Here is a 22,635-nt window from a genome sequence, read left to right as displayed (position 1 = left end):
ACAAGCATAGAAGTTCTATCACTTCCTTGTGAGGCTTGAGCTTGGGGCTGGCCTTTGTGAGGGTGTGGACCCTGTTAAGATGGTCCGCCCTTGGAGCCAGATGGATCCGGATGGATTCCTGAGGGCTCTGGGGGACTTTCCGGTTGATAAAGCTGGTGCTCCTGTTGATCCTCTGGTTGATTTGTGGAATGGGGAAATGACCAGGGCAATTGACATGTTCGCTCCTAAGCATCCTCTCCCACCAGGCAGAGCCTGCTTATCTCCATGGTATACTCCTGAGTTATTTGCTTTGAATGCAAATAACTCAGGTGAATGGGCAATGAAGCAGGCTGGGAGCTGATTAGAGCACAGGTGGAGGAAATCACAGGATGAATCTGACCAAACATGCTTACAGTACGTGCTCATTATCAAGCCTATGCTGTGGTGGTGAGGGTGGCGAAGAAGCAATACTTCTCTGCTTCCATTGCCTCCTCACAGTGCTTTCCAGTGAAGTGTTTTCAAGTGGTACATGGCCTAATACATCCTGGCCCTAAAAAAGATCCAGTGGCACCACCGATAACCCACTGTGACAACTTTGCCCAGCACTTTAAGGAGAAAATAGCTCAGATTCTTCATGAGCTGGACTCTATAGTTGATAGAGTTCCATTACAGGAGGTGTCCAGAGCCCTGTCTGATCCATCATTGTTGCATGAGTTTCAGTTATTGTGTCCTAATGATGTGGACAAGGTGCTTGGACTGGTACGTCCTCCAATCTGCTTACTCAACCCTTGCCCTTCATGGCTACTCACCAAAGCCAAACACGGGATTGGTACCTGTGTCCAGGAGGTAATTAGTGCCTCACTGAGGGAGGGCCGGGTCCCTGCACTTTTAAAGGAGGTGGTGATCAGACTTGTCCTGAAGAAGGTGTCCCTTGACCCAGAGGTGGTCGCCAGTTATAGACCAGTGGCCAACATCCCATTTCTGGGCAAGGTGTTGGAGCAGGTGGTGGTGGGACAACTCCAACTTCCTTTAAAGGACAGGGTCCACAGCTTGGGAGTACTCCTTGACCCAGAGATGTCACTGGAAATCCAGGTGGCAGCAGTGGCAAGGAGTGCTTTCCTACAGTTCTGGCTGGTCAATCAGCTGTGTCCTTACCTGGACAAACACTGCCTAACAATGCTGATTCATGCTCTGGTAACCTCTTGGTTGGATTACTGCAACACGCTCTTTGTGGGGCTGCCCTTGAAAACAGTCCAGATACTTCAGCTGGTACAGAACAGAGCAGCCAGGTTGCTAATGTGGACGGTCCTCTATCAACTCCAACTGGCTTCCAGTTGAAGTCCAGGCACAATTCAAGGTGCTGGTTTTGACCTATAAAGCCCTAAATGGCTTGGGACCAGGATACCTGAAGGAACGTCTCCTTCCTTATACGCCCTCATGCCCTTTAAGATCTGCAGGAGAAGCTCTGCTCTGGGGACCCCTCCTGAAGGAGGCAAAAAGGACATCTACTTGGAGGAGGGCCTTCTATGTGGTGGCGCCCAGATTGTGGAATGTGCTCCCCAGAGAGTTTCGCCTGGCGCAGAGTTTATATTCTTTTCAGTGCCAGGTTAAAACCTTTTTATTGTTTTAAAATTGTTTATTTTAAAAATTAATTTTAATGTCAACAGTCACTTTTTATTTAACTTACTTAACAGATTTTTGGTTATTTGTTATTTATTATATTTAGATGTCATTTTACTGTGTCTGTTTTAATGATTGTAAGCCGTCCCGAGATGCCATCCATAAGGGACGGCATATAAAAGTTTTAAATAAATAAATAGTAACAGTGTTGGGGACTTGAGTTTAGCAACATGCTTCCAAGTCTGAGTTAAGTTGCATCAGCAACTTGTCTCAGGTTCAACTTGACTTGTGATGTCTGCCATTTTTACCGCTGAGTTACTCCAGGGCTTACTGCCTGCATCCACTGTGTGGCAGGATATTCTGGGGTGATCTTGACAGAAGGCATCTCTGATGGGCTGGAAGACAGGCATGCATATAGAAGAGGTGATGAGAGAGCAGGAATTTCAAGGGGGTGAGGCCAGGATAGGAAGTAGAGGATTCCAGTACGGGGAAGGCAAGGTAAGGTTTCAGCTCTTTTTTTTTTTTTGGCATGAGGGAGGCAGTGGGAAGGAGAGACAAGGGAGCAGGGGCAGGTGGAGGAAGAAACATGACTTGAAAATTTCTTGCAATGACATGAGACTCAACTTGGACTTGAAAGTAAAGACTTGAGACTTGACTCGAGACTAGGAGTAAAAAACTTGAACACATCACAGGTAGTTGGCACCTATTAAGCTTACTTTCAGTAGTTTTCTTGCTCAGGATAGTTTTACGTAATCATGTGCTTATCTCACATGCTGATAACCATTTTGAAACCAGTATTTAAACTTTCTATCATATTTGAACTATCACAGACAAAGCTTTTAAACCCTGTGTACAAGACACCAGTGGATAGTGAAACACAGAAGAAGCTTATCATATGACAATTCATAGGCGAATGAAATGCTTAGTCAATCCAAAAGGCTCTGTGCCTTATTCACAAAACCAGGCTCCCCTGACCGTTGTATCATTGTTTGAAAAAGCTATAATTGTAACAAGTTGATCCTTAGGGTGAAAACAGGCGACAAGGCAGGTTGTAACACCTGTGATACAACTTGTGATACTCCCTGTGTCATGAAAAGTGAGGAATGACACCTGCTTTGAGTGCTGCTGTGGCTTATTTAAGAGGCAAAAAATCTTAGAATAAGGAATTTTGACCACATGCAATGGCAAAACTAGATGTGGCGGTATTAAAGCATATGACATGTGGGAAGGCTTCCTGCTGGGAGGGGGAATGCCTTGTACCTTCCCATGTATATTCAGTGTATGTGTGAGAATCATCTGAAAGGGGCACTCCTGAATTCTCAGAGACAACATCCAAATCCAGAATTCTCCTATTTGAAAGTCAGTCTCTTAGCCATCATAACTCATCAGCATTCATTTTAATAGGCATAATTCAAGTAAGTTAGACATGTATTTTTGAAATTATCATGACATATGTAAGCTATGCAAAGATGTGTGCATTATTATTTCTTCTTTATATTTTCCCAAATGAACCATGACAATACTACCTGCATCTCCTGTAGCAATACCTTATTATGATGTGAACTTTTGCTTTATTTATTCATTTATTCTTTGAAGACTGTATTCTTCCCTCCTGAACTTTTCCTACCCTGATTTTATTTTTTTAAAATAAATATTCAGTTGACTGAATGCCTTCCAAAATGCCACTCTCTGTGTTAAGTGACAAGGAGAACATTACATACAAAATATATTTTGACATAAATCATTTCACAAGGCTATCACCAAATTTGCATACTTTTATTATTAGCCTTTTCCAAATCAATGTAAAAATTTCAATACAATACTTGTAAGTATCCCCAAACCAATGTGCATCTCTGACTTTCTTTTGGGTTTTTTGAACATTACAAATTAATCAGATTCCCAGGTTGCTGCATAATCATTCTTTTCATTTATTGTTTAATCCCCTCATAAAATATTATTAAGATTGATGCATCACTGTAGAGATAGAAGTCAATTGACTAATATGTAGCAGTCTATTTTATTTGAACCATAATGTGGTGAGGTATTTCTTTCACATTTCCATTATTTATAAGTCTGTCCCCTTGGAGAATATATTGAAGAATTTGCTTTAAATGAGCAGATAATACCTTCTTTAAAATTTATAAGTATGACAGAATCTGATCCTTCCTTTTTTCCTTCACAGACCATGGTGTGGCAATAAAGAAGTTCTGAATTGCCTTGCACTTGTTATTCATAGAACAAACATTGGGGAGAAAAGGCTCTTGTTAAGGTTGAGTTAGAATTCCATTTCTACACCCATCAGTAAAACCGCAGAGAACAAAATCTGTGCCGAACAGTCAAGTTAAAATTCTGAAAATTGTTGCTGGGATGTGTTATTTTTTAGGCAACTCTGCTTCTTACGCATTTGATTTCATTCATCCTTGCTCAGAAACAATAAATACACAGACTCCTGCTTCTACCTGCAGAAACAATATGCATACCCCAATCCACCTAGTGGAAGTGGATATCCTTCAGGGCTATGGAACCTGTTTCAACCTCAGGGCCAGAATCAATTTCAAAGAAGCTCTTGGGGGGGGGGGGGTTATTTAAGGGGGGGGAAAAAAAAAAGGGAAAAAAAAAAACCCCCCCCCCAAAAAAAAAAAAAAAAAGCCCCAAGCCTATTGCTTAAAACTCTTAGTGCCAGTAACTAGGTCTAGAAGACATATTTCAACATTTTTGGAAAAGGAAGAAACTGCACAAAAAAAATAGGAAGCTACCTGATCAGGAGTGAGAATTTCCCCTGATTGGTAGCTATGGAAAAGGGGGTGGACATGCCTATTTGGGGAATCCCAGGAATGCTGGATTTGGATGTTAGGCTGGCATTTCCCCGCTCATTCCCTAAGTAGATATTGAACTGCATGTACAAACTGGTGCATTATAGGCTGTTCTTTGTCCAAGGTAGCTGTTGAGGCATGCAAAGGTCTGGTGAGAAAATCCATGTTAGCACTGATCAGTTGTGGAGCTCACTCAAAGCCAGTCTTCACTATCACAATGTTTTTGCTGCATTAAGTCTGCTCTCTTGCTCCTACATGCCTTGACTCTAGGATTTGGTTATATAAAGTCACTGATCCTTTGCTGGATGCTTGAGATGTACTTGAGCAGGGGTCCTGGAAACACCTCTAATACTGCCTGCATATGGGTTCTCAAAATTGTGCCTGTGCACACCTGAAAAAATGTGCGTTTTTTAATTTTCTATTTTTTAAAAAATGCATACATGTATTTGTATAAAATACATGCACCTTACAGAAATTGTACATTGGCTTAGACAAAAGCCAACCAAATACCCAAATGACTATTCATTTGAAGTTGGCATCTATATGCAACCCATTCAAATACTGCAAGCGCTATATGGTGCACAGTTCATTGCATTATAAGAAGTTAGTGTTAATCTCTGTAATTTCGTACTATCAGACTTTTAGGTGATAACATGCACATCGGTGAATGTTAAAGACTGCTCCAGTAGAACATTTAAAATAATCCTCTCCAAAAAGGAAGCTGCTACTGGTCATTGCCAAAGCTTAAGCATAATGGAGTATTAGCTTTATTGCATCTCCAACCCTTATTAGAAAGAGCCAGTGTAGCAAAGGGGTTAGAGCTGGTTGGACTGGAGCTCTAGTCCCCACTCTCAACGAAGCTCACTGAGTGACTTTGGGCCAGTCATGGACTCCTATATCTCATGGGGATGTCATAAAGATAAAATGGAGAGTAGGATTATGGAAGCTGTCTTGGGCTGTTAATACTTAAACTAGTATTAATATTAATTTTGTTTCTGTACTGCTCCATGGCTGAAGCTCTGTGGGGATCCCAGCACTATGAAAAAAGCAGGATATAGGTGTAATCTAGTAATACTACTAATACTAAACATAATAAAGACAAATTGCAGATATGAAACAAAGATTTTTGCTGAATAAAACCCAATGTAAGAGCCACTGGTTAGTAGGCATTTTGTGGTGGTACTCACAACATTTTCTCAAAATTCTAAATGTGTCCATGGGTCTGAAGGGTTGAGGACCCCTTACTGCAAGGATACGGGAACCTTATGGGATGGAGAGACTCTTTTGCCTCTTAACATCAGGAGTAAGGAGGAGCATCTGTTTTTCTTCTCACAGTGCAGGAGCACATGGGACAGGTTGTGCATCCTTTTACCATGGCTATAATAAAATCATGCACCCACTGAAGTAGGTATTAGTCTCAAGAGGGAATTTCTATTGTAGTTTTGGAAGTGTGTGTTTACTGGGACTGCAGCAGGAGAGTTTTATCAAAGGAAAATTATGGGATGAAAAGCCACTAAAATTTGATGCTGATAAGAACAGAGAGTCAAGATTGTATTTGTCTTTCTCTCTCTTCTGGGCCAGTTTTGAAATTTCACTTTTGCCTACTCATGTTAGCTGTAATAAGATATCTGATAATGTTATGTGTGGCCAGCCAGAATTTACTCTGCACCATTTAACTCATCTAAATTGGTTCTCTATGCATTGGGCAGGGAGTATATTTAGCTCCCACCACTTATAAATGATAGCCATTCTTTTCCACAAGTGGGGTGGTGGTGGTGGTAAAGTGCCATACAAAATCAACCATTTCCTTCTGAGAATTGGAGGTCTAGTCATTACCTATGGGAATCTCACAGGGTGTTGCCACCTGCAGCGGTTTTGTGGTTTCCACATCCCTTTCCCCATGCATTCTGCCACCTTGTTGTGCTGACTGTTTATGGCAGCTCTTCTTAGCACACTGAATGTTCAGGGCAACTCTTCAGTATCAGTGGAAAGCCCATTTGGCTCGGATTGGCTAATTGACAGAGATTTGTTTTGCAAGCATTACATATTTTAGTGAGGGTTTTTTGGTTTTTGTTTTTTTGAAAAAAAAATCCTTTCCTGAGATATAAACGGAAGTGACTTGACTTTGGCCTAGATGATTTTTGCTCTGTAAAATTAGGATAGCTTTTGTTCACCTTAGCATTAACCCCCCCTGGTTCCTTCCATGCGGAAAGTTCATGTGCTTTTATGTAAATGGATGTATAATGCAGCCCACATTAGCTGCGCTGATGATAGCTTCAGTTTCACTGCTGTCAGATTTCCATATCGCTCTGAGGAAGTAGGCTGTCCTGAATGAATGTTAGCATAATTTATGCAGCTGATAAGTGATTTGAGCGCTTGAGTTATTGATAAACCGCTTTAGCATATCATTTCCAGCTTGATGCTATGTGACATCACAGCAAAATGTAATGTGCTAGTCCCCAGGCTAGATATTAAGGTAGAGCTTTTTATTTGAATTCCAGGAGCCAGAGGAAACACAGCACTGTCTGATACGAACACATCTGACCAGCACCAACCCAGTCAATCCCATCCAGCGTTCCCTGTTGGGCCCCAGGTCAGTTTCTTTCATTGCACATAAATGAAATTTGGTGTTCTGGAAGCAAGTGTTAACAATCAACTAAATGGATAGAATAGAATTGCTTGGCTGCATGCTTTAGTCAGAGACAATATGTGCATAGCAATTAACATTTTTAAAAGTGTGCATGTGTATAAATGGAAGGAAAGTTTATACATTGTGTGTATGTGTATTTAACTCAGGTTGCACATATGTATAATTTTTAAGCAAATTTTAAGATTTGGGTTAAGGATTTCCCCCATTAAATTAAGTTTCTGGAGCCTCATATTAGCTTTTATTTGAATACAGAGCATAAGCTGATATAAAATTATTCTGTAATTTTAATGAAAGATTAGTTTATTTGGTTTGACAGTCATGTATGTCACACATGGACTTGTTTCTGATTCCATTTATCTTAGTCTGGAGCCAACCAGTATTTATGTGAATTATGCAATAATACACAACAAAATGATAAAGCCTTTAGGAAGTGATTGAGCCAGCTGCTAGAGAAGAGCTGGCAGACATTCTGGACCACAGTTTTTGGACATATTAACATGAGAAACTTAAATCTGTGCATGCTGCCTGAACTAGCACAGCTTCTTCAAGGAATTCTGGGAATTGTAGTTTGACAAGGGTGCTGGGAATTTGTGCTTGCTTCAGTGGCACTTAACTTAGAATGCTACAGAGAATTAGCGTGAGCTGCACATTCATGAAACATTACATGTTTGGAGAGGGACCATAGTTCAGCGATGGAGCACATATTTTGCATGCAGATGATACCAAGTTCATTCCCTGACACTTCCAGTTTTTTTAAAAAATGACCAGCTAGTAGGGGATGGGAAAGATGTCTTCCTGGCATGCTGAAGAGCCTCAGCCAGTCAGAGTAGAGACAGTCTTGGAATAAATGTGCAACCATCCTGACCAGGTAAAAAGACATCTCCCACTTTTGGGGAGAAGAAATTGCTCTTAAACCAGATTAGGTACGAAGTGCAGGTATGCCCACTGAGTGGCTGCCAACTCAAAAAGTTGCTTGACATGACAGGGTTTAATGTATGGCCTTCCACTCAAAAATAGCCAGCTCCTATATTCTGGCTGAGGACTTTGTTTTGTGTCTGAGCTACCAGATGGAGGCAGGGGACCCAGCTTTCACATGTTGCAAGCTACTTAAATTCATCCAGTTCTGAGGAGGCAGAGTGGCAGGGGTGGGCAGATTCTTTGCTGTTTTAAAGTTACCTAGTATAGATTCTCAGAGCAAGCATGTAAACCAGCCCACCTTGGAAAAGAAGGGAGCCATTTTAGAACAGGGGAGGGAGAGGATATTGAGGGGGAGTTCCTTGACCCTGTGAGTTGACGACAGAAGGGGTGCCTGATATTCCTAGCCTACAAGGAGCAAAAACCACCCTGAAGGCAGTCAGAATCTTTTTTGAAAGGAAGGGAAAGAAGAGATCTTTCAGTTTAGATTCAACTCTTTTCATGGACAGAAGCTTCCCCCACACTTTAAGAAGAATGCTGCTTTGATTTAAACAGTACTATAACCAGTTAATCTCTGATAAAAAGATTGTGTTAAGTTCTTGAGAAAAAAGAAAGATGGAGAGAGAAACCTGCTCATGACACTATATTCAAAGTAGGATGTAAAGAAACTGGAAAGCCTTCAAAGAAAATCAGCCATATCATGACTATGTTTTGAAAGTAAGCCACATGCTGCACTTTTAAATAGAGCTGGGCATGAAAGACCTGAGTTTCCTGGCAGAGAAATTGGGGGAACCATTTCCCCACATTTCTCCAGGGAGAGGAGAAATTCTGCTATTTCTCACAGGTGGAGCTCACCATTGGCAAGAGTTGTAGCGCAGCTTCTTTCTTCTTTTTCACTCAGTGTGTGTGTGTGTTTTCAGCTGCTTCAGCAAATGCCAATTGTCTGGTCCCATGGAACCCATTTTGCATTCTCCACAATACTGCAATACTTAGCATCATTCCAGGGCCTAGCATCCACAGGCAGCAGAGGCAGAGAGGAGGGAGTGCAGCTAACCCACATGCACACACGCCAAAGGGTGAAGAAAATGTGGAGGACAGTCTGCAAAGTGACTTTGTATTTCTGCAAAGTGACCTTGTATTTCTAAGGAAGCAAGAAAGGAACCAATCTTAGGAGTTTTCAGAGAAAAAAAAGTTGAAGTTGATAAATTTTGATTTAGCTCTAACTGTCCTTCAGAGTTCAGGAGCTTCCCCAGGTCCTTCTGTTGTTAAATTTCTGAGAAGTGATTGTGGATACATTTTGTCACTAATGTAGGTGCTAATAATACCACTCCTTTTTTGCAAGCCCCATAGAAGTGCTATTTGAGCTGGAGTGGGAGGGAAAGTGTGTATGTGAGGGGAGGGGGGGAAGCAGAGTGAGTGCTGTGCCAAGATCTGACCTCCAGCTTCATGAAAGTGTTCTCTCACAAAAGTGACTTGCATTTTTTTGCCCTCAACCTCCGAATATCTTATAAAATTTTTAAATATCTTGTGGGTGTGTTTTTGATTGTAGTTAATCACCATCGGGTGGCTGAGGGTACCATGTGGGCCTCTCTACAGGAGGCATTTCTTGCACCCTTGTGATTCCTCACACACAGTAGTTGGTGGGTGCTCTACATACCCTGGGCCTCTCCTCCTGAGCTTTTCTGCAGCCTTTTTTTTTTAAGGAGAATAATGAGCTATTAAAGGGCTAGTACTCTATAATACTCTACGGAATGGTTGTGTGTTTTTGCTGTACTGCCATGTTACCTTGTGGTTGTAGAAGGGAACATTAAGAAGACAGAGAAGGTAAAGCCCACACGGGGGGGGGGGGGGCATATAAAGCAGCCAGTCTTCATCCTGCAAAAATGCCAGAAGATGATGCCTCAGTAAAAGTGTGCATTGGAAACAGCTAAGAAGTGTATAGTGGAGAAGCCCTGTGTGTGTGTGTGTGATAACACATCTCTCCATTGCAGTGCAGTTGCCCAGCTGCCTGCACTTCCTGAGCTGAAAAAGCCCTGTTGGAGGTATTACCTCGTGATGTCTTCTCCTTGGCTTAATTGAAGTGTAGGAAGCCAAGGAAGCGACAGGCTGCCAGAGAGATGATTTTACACTGAAAGACAGGACACTCACACACTCCTCAGACATCTTATAAATAAGGTAAGCACAAGAGTCCTAGATCAAACCCATGGGGAATTTCTCCGAAATTTCCTCTCCTTTCAAAAGCAATGTCCTTTTAATCTAATTGAAAAGGCATGGTAAAAATATATATACAGGAGACGATTTTAATACAGCACTAAATTGAAAGGAGCTGAGTATGTTTTTCCTAAGAAAGAGTGAAGGCAACATGAGCCCAAGAGATCAGCAACCAACAGTGTGTTGAGAAGTAATAGCTAGTAAGCTGGACCTTCTTGATAGTGGCACCACTCTCTGAAAGGCAAGCAGTTCAAGAGGTGGAAACCACAAGTGGGGGCCTCTTGAAAATGCATTTGTTCAGCTTTCCTTGACTTTTAATCCATGATGACACTGCTTGTTTTGAGGCTTTTGTTGTGATGTTTTCATGTGCTTATTGCATATACTGTGTTTATATTAAGTTTTAAACATTCTGTATTCTATGTATTTTTGTATAAACTGGTATACAAATCTCGGGATGTCAAGAAGTTTAAATAGATTGATAGTTCTAACCCCAGGAGGAACTCACTTCCTCTGATACATGAAAGATATCTGAAAGATGCATATGCACATTGCAGCCCTGATTCAGACCAGGACTACTGTACATTGGGGGGGAGGGGGGTTGAACTAAACATGACACCGTGATTCTACGGAGGATAAAGCAGCCTTACTTAGTCTGGTACCCTCTGGGTGTAGGGATCCTGGGAAATGATGGAACTTGTGGTTCATCCTATTCGGAGGACACCAAGTTGGGGAAAACAGTGTGGGCATATAGTGTGAACTTCCTGAGCTTTTTGTCAGGACATACACCATGAAGAAAGTGCATACAAACTTGTGGTTATATTTTATTTAGGCAAAAAAAAATGTATTTACAATTAATCACTTCATTCCTTTTATAAATCATTGTTGGAATATGAATGGAGAATGTTATTTAAAAATACCTAATATAACATAATAGATAGATCAGCAAGGTACTGAAGTCTAGGCTATTATTAATATTAATAATAGTAGTAATATTAAGCAAGTAGTGACACAGTTTTAAAAAACAATAGATACCTGGAATGCACAGCCTCTAGTTGAAATATAATTAAACCTTTTACCTTCTACCCTAGTATCCATACAGGGTAGAAGTATATATAGAAGGCAGAGCAATGTTGGTTCATTTAATTTTGGGAGTTCTGCTCATGAGTAAGTACGGCAGACTTCTGTTTTGCATGCCAGGTTCAAATGCTTACTTGCAAATACCGTTGCCAACTTTTGAACAATTCTCTGCAGGTGTGCCTTTAGCAGTGGCCAAATCTACAACCATTACTTTGTAGTAATATTTTCTCCATACCAGAGCAAGCATGATTCAAAGTTTGGGGTGAACTTTGGTGGAGTTTACATCAAGAAGTGATTTGCAATGGAGAAATGGGAGGTGAGGAATGGGTTAAGCAGCCCCCCCCCCATTTTTTGCTTTAAATTTCCTTTTCCAAAATTATTTTTCTTTTTAAAACATACTGGCTTAAGGGTTTCATATAACATATAGCTAGACCCAACCATGTGTGCACGTTGTAAGGAAAAGCTGGTTGCTTAGGAGAACTCTACCCGGAGAGCAGAATAGATCCTGTCACAAAGTATTGTGATATAATTCAGGACTGCAACCCAATTAAAGACATTTCAATTTATCATATTCAGTTTAGCCGCTTAATAAAGTTACATTTGGGTAAAAACAACATGACAGGTCCAAGAAAGCATATATCCTTGTCCTGAGGTGATGTTAACCTTTGCCAAAGAGTTTCCCTCAATGTTAGGAAAAGGAAGAAAGCTTCTTTTGACATGGTCATGATCTCTTTACTTTTTAGCACATCATTAAAATTATATACATTCATTTTATTGACACACATACTCTTCTGTCTTCTGTTTTAATTGATTAAGGGTGGAAACGTATGCAGGTTTAGACAGGAAAAAGAGCCCTACAACCAATTGAGGAATTTTGCGAATTACAGTTCTTTTTCTGTCTAAATATGCATAATATAGTGCCTTGTATCTAAACTACTTAAATCAATTCAATTAATTATTAAATGTTGTAGGCCCAGTATAAATTCACTATATCCTTGTGCTCTGTCTTCAAAGTCAGAACCCTAGAGCAAGTTCTTAGAGTCCATGAGTCCATGAGACTATTCACAGGTGCTAGTGAAATTATTGAATCCATGCCGCTATCTGGTAATATGCTTGTATAGTAAAATATGGCAATTGTGTTTCATTGCAGCCACTACTGACAGCTCAGCAGTTAGCCTCGGCTGTAGCAGGGGTGATGCCAGGGGGCACTCCGGCACTGAATCAACCTATTCTCATCCCTTTCAACATGGCTGGTCAACTGGGTGGCCAGCAAGGACTGGTCCTGACTTTGCCAACCGCCAATCTCACCAACATCCAAGGGCTGGTAGCAGCGGCTGCAGCAGGAGGCATTATGACTTTGCCATTGCAAAATCTCCAAGGTAATGGAAACTGGAATTTCGTTTAATTTCTTGATTTATTTCAACACTGAACCATTTGCTAAAGACAAAAGCAGTAGTCTAACTTTCTGATTCTACCCTGGAAATCCATTACTTCTGTTCCCTCAGAAGATTAAAAACCATAGCTTTAATGGGTAAAGGCACAAACCTATGCATGTGAGTCAGAAAGAAAGCTGGCTGGGGTGTATTGAGAGTTGTGAGCTTTTCTCCATCAACACACACATAAAACTGGGCCCTAAATCACCGTTTAACACTAGCATGCTTAATTCTTTCTGTATGGGTTGTATGTTTTGACCAGCACATTCCTGATCTAAAAGGAAACACTTGTGACTTTAATAGGAATGCTGGTGAAATGGCCGTCAGTTTGACAGACTGAATAACGACAGTGGGACTGTGCCAGAAAAGGAGGCACCCTTGACAGTTTGACGTGTTCTCAAATGACATCAGCATCACAGCTGACAGGAGCAGAGACATTCCTCCCCCCAGTAGTGGTCAGTGACAGTCCCAGCCACTAGCGTAGAACATTCCTCTTTCTCCGCTCCAGATCACTGGTCCTGCAGTTCAAAGGCATTTCCTCTCTGTGACTTGTGCAGAGGTCTGGAGCAGTGGCGGTGAAGTAAAACATAAGGCCAATGTGGCAAAAAAAAAAAAAAAATGCCTGCTGGTTTGTGTGCTTATGCACTTGAACACAATACGGTACAAAAGTATGTACTTCTCTCAAAGTGTTGCACGGTGTTACAGTGACTGGAGAAACAATCCTGAAATCCAACGGTGAATGCCCTAACAAAATTTCAAATATATTATTTTTGCAGTAGGTCAGTCCCTGGGTAATTTCAAAGCTTATATTTCACCAGTAAGAGTTTCCCCATCAGAATTCCTCCTCTGAAATTTCTTCCTTTGTGCATCCATCTTTTCGATCTGGATTCAAGGAGGATGGGGTGTGTGTGTGTCTGTGTCCCCTTGAGCAGTTCTGTCTCCTTGAACAGTTCTCCCCTCCAGGCCACAATATGTCAGGAGACTGCCCAAACATAGCTGCCTCGGAACCCTAGAAGGGTCAGATCTATCTTGTAGTCGAGCTAGATTAGATCCTTTTGGCACTCTGTAGAGTAGTCAAGCTCAAAATGACACACTTTGGGCACATTTTTTTCAGGATGTGGGAAGGCAGTGTTGTGTTGGTTGGTGCCATGCAGTGGAGGCTACATGCTGATTACCCTGTCCTTGTGGCTTGGCTCATTCAATGTATGAGAGGAATTCTGGGTGGCTCGTCTCGTGCTAAACTCGATTAGCCACTGCTAAATCTTGTCCAAATGCTAGCAAAATCAAGTGTATCTTCCAGAAACCCCAGGTGGATACAACATTGCAAAGCAGATTCATCAGGGCCTTTTAAGGAAAGGATGTTTATTTTCAGAGGCCACCCTATTCTCTCAGTGTTCAGGTGGTGGGGTTGGGAAGCAGGAATTACAGTTGGCACACCATTAGACCCATTCATGTGTAGTTGGATTCCGTTATAAAGTTTCTGTCATTTATTAGTAAGGGCTTCATAGATGTTATCTTACTCGACATAGCCTTGTACACACATACTTTTATACCATGAATACATCCTTCATAAAACCAGATTCAGGTTGTGGTAGAGAGATGTATCATTTAAGTCTACAATAATCCACTTCTTACACCTTGAAAATAGCTCATCCTCCCCTCCCTCACCCCCTGCTTTCCCTCCTTAGAAGGGAAACTGAGTCAGTGTGGCCTAGTGCTTGAAGTACTGGACTGGGGCTCAGGAGATCTGGGTTCTAGTTCTCACTTGACCCATGAAGTCCACTATCTCTCACAGGCTTGCTGCAAAGATAAAAATAGAGAGGAAGAGGACCTTGTAAGCTGCTTTGAGTCCTTTGCAAAAGGTGTGGTATAATGCAATAATAAAAACATAACATTAATAAAAGCTCATCAAACTGCCACAGACCATTAGGATCCAGGTTACATTTCCTCAGGAGTGGGATCTTGTCCATTGACTATCCATTGGTCATCCCTACTCTAATTTCAGCTGATATCCTGGCTCTGGATATATCCTGGTAAGTAGAAGCATATTATTGTGAAGAATAATATACCTGGTGTTGAATTTATTCCAAAATGGAGTAAAAGTAAACCTGTGAGGAAATTGTATGCTACAAATTCTGAGTAGCTACAAGGTGGAGTACAGCAAGACGCAAGTAAGAGGAGCTCAAGTTCTCTGAGGTGTTCCCCCCCACCCCCCACATTTACTCTGTGCTCCTTTGCTTTAAGAGTGATTGCTGATCTCTCTTGTTCCTTGTTTGGATTTTCAGTCTGATGTGAAACTAGAACTCCAACCCGTAAGGCAGGATTTCTTTTCATTAAATCTGTTCATGCTTTGTTCATCCACAACTGTGAGAGCAAAGCTGAGTGCATTCCTCTGCTGCCCTGCCCCCATCCTGATAAGTAGAACAAAACAGGTCTCCCAGAGTAAGTGGCGCACCAGCCTGCCTATTGGATATATTCATGTCTGTCCCATAATCAAGGTTGTGTGTTTGTACAAACATGCATGTGCACATGTGCAGTCTCCAGTGGCATCCAAATACCACACCAGAAACAGTAGAAATGGTGCAAACTGCATCTATTGGAAATGTATTTTATTATGGATAATTTGCCCTGCAAACTTTGCTGTTTTATTTTTGTTTTTCATATGTCTAGTTTTGTTTGTCATGGGATCGGCAAGCACATGGAAGTCTTGCCCAAACCATTGAGAATTTTGTTCAGCTATCTTTCCAGCCTCCTGAGTATTAGAAGAATATCACCTCAGATGGTTAGGCATACCTTAACTATATGCATAGGCATGAGGGCTGCAAACCTGAATTCTTCACCCATTACTTCTGTGGCTCCGATTACAATAAATATAGTGTACCTTGCAACTGCCAGCAAAATTGCCAGAGGTAATATGTAAAAATCAACTTACAGTTTGGTCAGATGTTATCAGGTACTGCAGCCCCAAGCCATGTAGGGCTTTATGGATCAAAAGTTAACACCTTGAACTGGCCTCAGAAACAAACAAGCAGCTAGTGCAAGTGGCATGTAACAATATGTAACAAATAACTCATCTGTACACAACTTTTGTTATTTTATGTTTTGATGTGCAACATACTCTCTGTGAATGTATTCCAAGATACAATCAAGAAGAATAACTTTAATGAAAAATGATGGAGCATGTGTGAAAGTAACAAACTGGGCTTTAGACCTTTTCATTTTTAAAATATATTTTGCTGACATATATGCAGGTAAAAGCTTCCCACAGATAAAATGGGACTTCTAGTAAGTGAATGCTCTGCACAGCACTCTAAGTACTTTTTAAGTGATTAAAGTATGGTTGCTGCTGATGACTTGATAAATTGTTTGATGCACCAAGGACTACAGGTTGTGAAATAGTGAGAAAGGGAGACAGCTAATGTGTTGAACAAACTCCCTTACAAACTGCACGCATGGTGGGTGCCCTCACCTGTTGGCTCAACAGCTCGCCTTCACCTTGTGCAGGTTTTAAACTTTAATGTCAACAGACCTCTCTTATCATAGTTGCAAATGGTTTTCACTTTAATGTTTAAAATAATGTCTCCCTCTCATACCATTAAGCTGCACCAAGGAACCTGTCATTCATAAATCATAGATGAAAAGGACACACTAATGCACGAATTTTGCTTGTTTAAAATTTGAGAGTGCATGTAAAGTAGGGAACTGGAGATTAGAAAAATAATGCAGGGACAGAGCCCGGGTAAAAGCAGAACTAACAAAGTGGAGGAAGAGGCTTTTTAGTGTAGGTGGATGATGAAATCTTAATGAAGACACGGGCATTATAAAAGTATCCCTTGGTTCAAGAGTGGCCTAGCTTATGGGTACGGTGGATATAGTGTTATAAATAAACATAAGCTGATATACATTTTACGTAATGAATTCATTCTGCTTGCTATGTTGAATAGTATGGCCAGCTTATGTGCACAAGTTTGGCTGAAGAAATATGAAGAACCAATGCCATCTACCAGGCACTGCTGCTGTACAGCCTCCATTTAGTGAGGCTTGCTTATGAGAGCTGTGTCACTACTGACCATGACATCAAAGTGAGTGAAACCTAAGATTTGATGATTTCAGGGGATCCATCAAATCAGTCCTAGAATATCAGGTAGGGAAATCATTTCCTGCATTTGTTGTGCCATAGTCAAGTCAAAGACCCTATTATGCACTTTGCACAGATGGTGAGTAGGATGCTGGGGTGCTGGAAAGATGCTTTTGGAAAGATGCTGCTATTTTTCTGAACAGGATCTGCCCCTGCCAAATGATTCAAGTCAGTGAATTCCTTTTGATCCCTCTCTTGCATGGCTCAAACTTGAGGGGATGCAGGGAAGGGTTGCAGCTGTCTCTTGCTCTACAGCATGCAGCACTGTTGCCAAAATAGACATCTTCTACAACATAAAACCAGATTTCAGCCAGCAAAGTGTGGGATGTTCTCATGTTATATAGACCGAAAGATGCTGGTAATGTAGAAGCAGTGGTCAAACAGTTTCAAGAACAGGAAGAGTTCAGTAGCATAAAACTTAAAGCTTGGGGTTTTTATTTCCACTGAAAAACTTGGAAGATTCCTAAAATGAATGACAGGAATGTCATTCATGGGAGTAGAATAAGAATCTATTTTCTTCTCTTACCATTAGTAAAATGTCCCTGTGCTGAAAAGAACCCTTGTTTTCATCTGAAAATGTTACATCTTTAAATTTTCTTTACATTTTTAAGCAGCAGTTTATATTTTAAACACATCATTTAGTGGTTTAGGATGTGCATTAAACAGCATGAGAACTAGGAGCAGGAAGATGGCCATTAGGATCTTCTGATTGATATTTATTCATATATTGCAACACTAAAGAGAGAATGTTTCTTTAATCTTGAGTTGCCTAGAGATCCAATTGGCCCCTTTAAAAATGGCAGAAAAACAATAAATTTAGTACAATTGTTAAACCTCATTTAATCTTACTTGAAAGAAGATAACTACAAAATGCATGAAATTATTGTATTCATGGTGTATGTACAATTTTAAGGACTGGGCTTGACAGATTAAAAGAAATATGAAAATGTAGATGAAGCACCATCCTCAATTGCTTGCTTTTCTAAAGTCCAGAGCCCTTTCCCCACCCCCTCAAAAGAATATTTTCTCTTTTTAACTAAAGTGATGCAGTCCCTATTCATTTGTATTCCCTGTCTAGTTACATGAAATAGCTTTCAGAGCCTACAGAAAAACAGTGTTTCAGTTATGTATTTTAATGAGCACCAATGTCAGTAATAATCAAAATGATGTTTCACTTAGAGGAATGGTTTATTCCCAGGTACCTCTACATGGTTCTAACATAACCAAACAAGAGAACTACACTCAGTAGTAATTTCAGTATGGAATGGCAAGCTAAATACTATATTCACTGCATTACTATACATGTCCTTCAGTCATGTGACTGAAGGACATGTAGAGAAGACAATGGCTACAAACATTCCAACACAGAGCTAGGTACACTTCTGTCCAGTAAATAACAGGTGTGTGTAGCAGTGTTGACTTGCAGCCAATAGTGTAGCCCAGCATAGATACAGATACACAGGGATGAAGGTAAAGGAAGAATCTGACACTTCCTGTTGAACCAGAAACTGGGTTAAGCTTATGATGGTGGCTGTGGGGATAGGGGAAGAAGTTAATATATTTGGCCTGTTTGTATAAAATGTTAAACTGTTGTTTAGCTTTATGAAAATGAGATGCAGCAGACCTTGGTGCCTCTGCTCCCCACTTTCTGGTGTGGCTGTAAGCAGGAAATTGAAACCAATATAGAAAGAAGCCATCTTGGTAAATCACAGTTTGGAATTAACTTTCCATCAAACATAGCTAATATCAACTAATGTGAACTCATTTGCTGGGCTCAAATGTGTGCTGAAGATTCACTTAGGCTTCTGTACATAATCCCAATATATGGTTCACTATTTTATCCAAACTACCTACTTGATTTGAACTAACTAGCCAGTTCAGGCTTTTGCTTATATATAATTTTGTTACCACACCTGATAAATCTCTTTTATGTATCTCATTCTTTTCTGGCTGGTACAGATAGAGTAAAGAGGGAAACTATTTAGGACAGAGTCCTAAATATGCTTTAATATTCCAAAGAGAGGGATGTCAGAGAGGTTTAAAAAAATCCCTTGATAATCCCTTATACAGTCAACCAATTTTCTGCATCAAAAGTATTTCCTCTGTCTTTCAGTGGAGCTGAGTGATGTTGGGTATACATGTATGAACCATCTTTATATCCCCCAGTAGTTAGCAGAGGTACAGGTTGACATTGTTACTGGGCTTAAACAAGATAGACACATAAATCTGGCAAAGATATGGAGAAGCTGACTTCCTTAAGGAGGACAGTTGTTCATTTTAAGAATCACTAGATTAGAATTAGTATGCAGTTAGAATTTCCAGTAGATAAATTAATATGCAGTAATTCCACTGAACATTTATTACCTTAAGATCTTTGGAAGCAGGGTTTGTTTTCAAAAGTTCACAATACATTTTTAGAGACCTAAAAAACCCAATAGGTATATCATGTACTTTGGAGTGTCAAAAATGCTCTTGAGTATTCCACTCTACGCATATCAACATACCTTCAAAGCAGTGGTGCATTAATTGGTCTGGAACTTCTGAATATAGTGCATGAATTGTGAAAAGTGTTTGGAGACAAAGCCAGGAATAAGTGCTGTTAAGGGATGACACCTACAGCCATGCGAACACCCAAGTGAAGCTGAAATGTTTAGAATATTTTTTGAAGCAGGAGATGGAGGAGCTACATATAAGTTATTCTTGGCTTTCTCTCCTTTACAACCCAACCATACTTCCCATTCACCCATGATACATCCCATTCATTCACACATCGAAAGTGTAACATCAAAACTGAGAAACATATTGAGATGAAAACATTTGGAGGAAATAGTGGATATTTTCACTGAGGCATACCAGTGGTAGTATACATTGTAAGAGCAGATTTGAGTGGCAGGTTCAGGGCACTGCACACAGAAGTAGGCACACTGGCCGAGGGCACAGTCCAAGGCAGGTGTTCAGAACCCTCCTAACTTGGAGGTTTATTGTGTCCTGTGCAGGGCAGGAGGAATGCAGAAGTGAAGGCTTCTTCTATGCTTCTCCTGCCCTGCAGATCACCTAGTCAGCCAATTTCTAGTTTCTAAGCATGGTGCTTCTGAGTGGAAAAGAAGGATGCTGAGATGCTACCAGGATATGTCATATCCCAGCCGCCTCTCCCCCTGCCTTCTAACCTCCTTCCCCAAGGTCACAGCCTTGGAGACTCAGCCACTGTGGTTCTTTCCATGCCAGCCAAGGTGGGGAGGTGCTCTGAGCATAGGGACCCACCTTTGAGGTAAGAGCATTTTTTCTGGAAATCCAAATAATACATGCTGACTAGGGTCCACAGAATTGTTCGACCTAATATTTAAAAACCTCTCACACACACACATTATTGTTTACTATTTTCTTGCTTATTTTGAAGCTGCTTACCTTCCTTCCATCCTTGAAAGTTACATTTTCCCGGGTCTCCAATTGCACCTATTGAAAATACAAGCATGTTAAAGTTCCACTGATAGTAGATCTAAAGTGACATTATGTTTCCCTGGATTGCTCTCAATAGTTCATTTATTTAAGAAAGAGAATTGTGATGGCAATTGTAACTGAGGTTAGGATTCAAAGAAAGGTTAAGGCTTGCAGCCCACTGACTTATTGGCATCTGTCTTTGAGTGGCTGGACTCCATGCCAGTCTGCAAGCATCTTTGGAAACTTCTCTTACTTTCAAAAGTAGTTTTCCATGAGCCATGGTTGGTCGAACCGGTACTGCTGTGCAGAAGGAACTTGTCAGAGCCCTTTTGTATTCAAAGTTCTGATTTCACACACCTGTGGATCCTTCTCTAGATTTCTTCCTGGGAGGAACCTTGGATTAATATCCTGAACAATGTCCATTATTAACTTGAAAACTATAGCAATATACTGTTTTCTGTTATTTCTATAGTATAAAAGATCATACCTCTCCCAGTCTAATAATATAAACTATTTCACCAGAATCAACTTTCAGAAGCACTTTTTGGTAGTTGATGTCTGGTACTCTTGAGAAGAACTGCAGTTTTATGTTATCTTTGTTTTCCCATGCTGTATTTTGGACACCGCTTAGATTACCCTCTCTAATGGTACAATCCCTTTGCAAGTTTAGACAGAAAAATGTCCTGCAAGTCCCAGCATGCCCCAGCCAACTATAGGTTTGCACTTAAATTTTATCACCCATCTCATGGGTATCTAGGGTTTTTTTTTTCTCATAACCACATTGCCCATTGTTAGAAATCTTTTCCTCGTGTATTATTAACATTTCTAAATGTATGGAATGCTATTTTGGAATATCTCATTGCCCCACATGGCTGCATGTATATATGTGTACACATTTTAACAGTGTGCTTACCACACAGTTGTTGCATAAACTTCCCCAGTTTTGTACAGTCTGAAGGTGAGGCAAGATGTCCAGCAGTTCTGGTGACTTGATTCTCTGCTAAACTGCTAAAAATGTTGGGGAGGGGGGGGAGTTGGCATGATACAAAGGGGAGGAACACACAGGGAAGGATGCTTAACTTCTCCCACATTTGCCAGTCCCCTCTCCCCCGTCCATTTCTTCAGCTGTTTTCCACGACCAAGGTTCACAGGCACATGCTTGCTAAGGGTGGAAGAAAAGCCGTTGAAGACTGGGGTGATGAGGAGAAACGACAGGGAGGATAAATCCTTTGCCCACTACTTCTTTCCTCCCTGTTATCACTGCCAATGCCATTATTTTTTTGGGGGGGGGGAGGGGGAGCCAGGGTAGAATTGTGTTTCCAGAGCTGTCATTGGTCCTAACTGCTTTGCCCACCATTTTGGATGCACTGACACAACAACTACAGCTTGTGCATATACAGTAACTGAAGGTTGTGCATATAACTAAACATGTGTCCCTCCACTGGATACCTTTAGAGGGCCCAGGGCAACTTTCCACCTCTATGGGCCACACGTTGCACGAATACACCACCCGTGGAAAAAAAGATGTTCTTTTTCAAGATAATGTTTTTTTATACTATGTTGACAGTTTGCTGCAGAATTTAGATGACAAAACAACTTTTTCGCTGCTCTAATGCAGGCAGGCACAGATGAGGGCTACCTTGAGCTCATGGGCCATGTGAAACCCCCCCCCCAAATTCCCTAGATAAATGGGGATCATGTGCATAAATGGATGTTGCCTTCATGTTTCTTCTCTACAGTTCAATGGCCTATATAGTCCATAGTGCCTATATAGTCCATAGGATGGACATTCTGCTGATCTACTGTTTTAGAGAGAGTAGGAAGGAGGTCTGGATTTAGCCTCATTTTTCTCCACTCTCCTCACCAAGCAGCTAATCAGTGAGATTTCTTCTTCATCGTCGTTGTCTTCTTTTAACTGCCCTGTGTATGCTCCCTAAGCTCCAGGCTTAACACTGGTTGAATAAGCCTAATCCTGCTCTCCCTTGAGGAAGCTGAGAATTGCACGTCTGCGAAGGATTTGTAAAAGAGAATTCCTAGCACCCTCACCAAATTACAATTCCCACAAATAGATTGTTTGGGAGTAGCCATGTCAGCTAAATGGGTCTTTCTGTGCGTATATAGCTGTAGATGTATAGATTTGTATGTCATGCTATCAAAATATACCCCAATGTCATGGCTACAGTGCCATCAAGATATTTATCTTCTGAATCCATTCACTGGAATCCCAGTCCTTGTTCTCCTGTATACCAAAATGATTCATCACTGTTGCTGACAGCATCATTGTATATGACACTATATTATAGGTCTGAAACGCGTTGTTCAAAACTTTTTGTAATGTTAATCCAGAAAATATGGTTTATT

The 22,635-nt window shown here is 40.8% G+C and overlaps 1 protein-coding gene across 2 annotated transcripts in view; it reads left to right on the top strand.

The window, feature by feature from the left end:
- POU6F2 (POU class 6 homeobox 2) overlaps positions 1 to 22,635 on the top strand; it is a 322,643-nt gene that overhangs the window by 151,607 nt on the left and 148,401 nt on the right. For both annotated transcript variants that reach the window (XM_044419127.1, XM_044419128.1), the window contains 2 exons: positions 6,914 to 7,005; positions 12,416 to 12,644. In XM_044419127.1, coding sequence (XP_044275062.1) covers positions 6,914 to 7,005; positions 12,416 to 12,644 — 321 coding nt within the window. The remainder of the gene's footprint in view (positions 1 to 6,913; positions 7,006 to 12,415; positions 12,645 to 22,635) is intronic.

This window comes from Varanus komodoensis, unplaced genomic scaffold (genome assembly GCF_004798865.1).
Source record: "Varanus komodoensis strain SLA01 unplaced genomic scaffold, ASM479886v1 scaffold10, whole genome shotgun sequence".
Taxonomy (NCBI): domain Eukaryota; kingdom Metazoa; phylum Chordata; class Lepidosauria; order Squamata; family Varanidae; genus Varanus; species Varanus komodoensis.
This window is presented reverse-complemented; position numbering and strand designations above follow the sequence as displayed.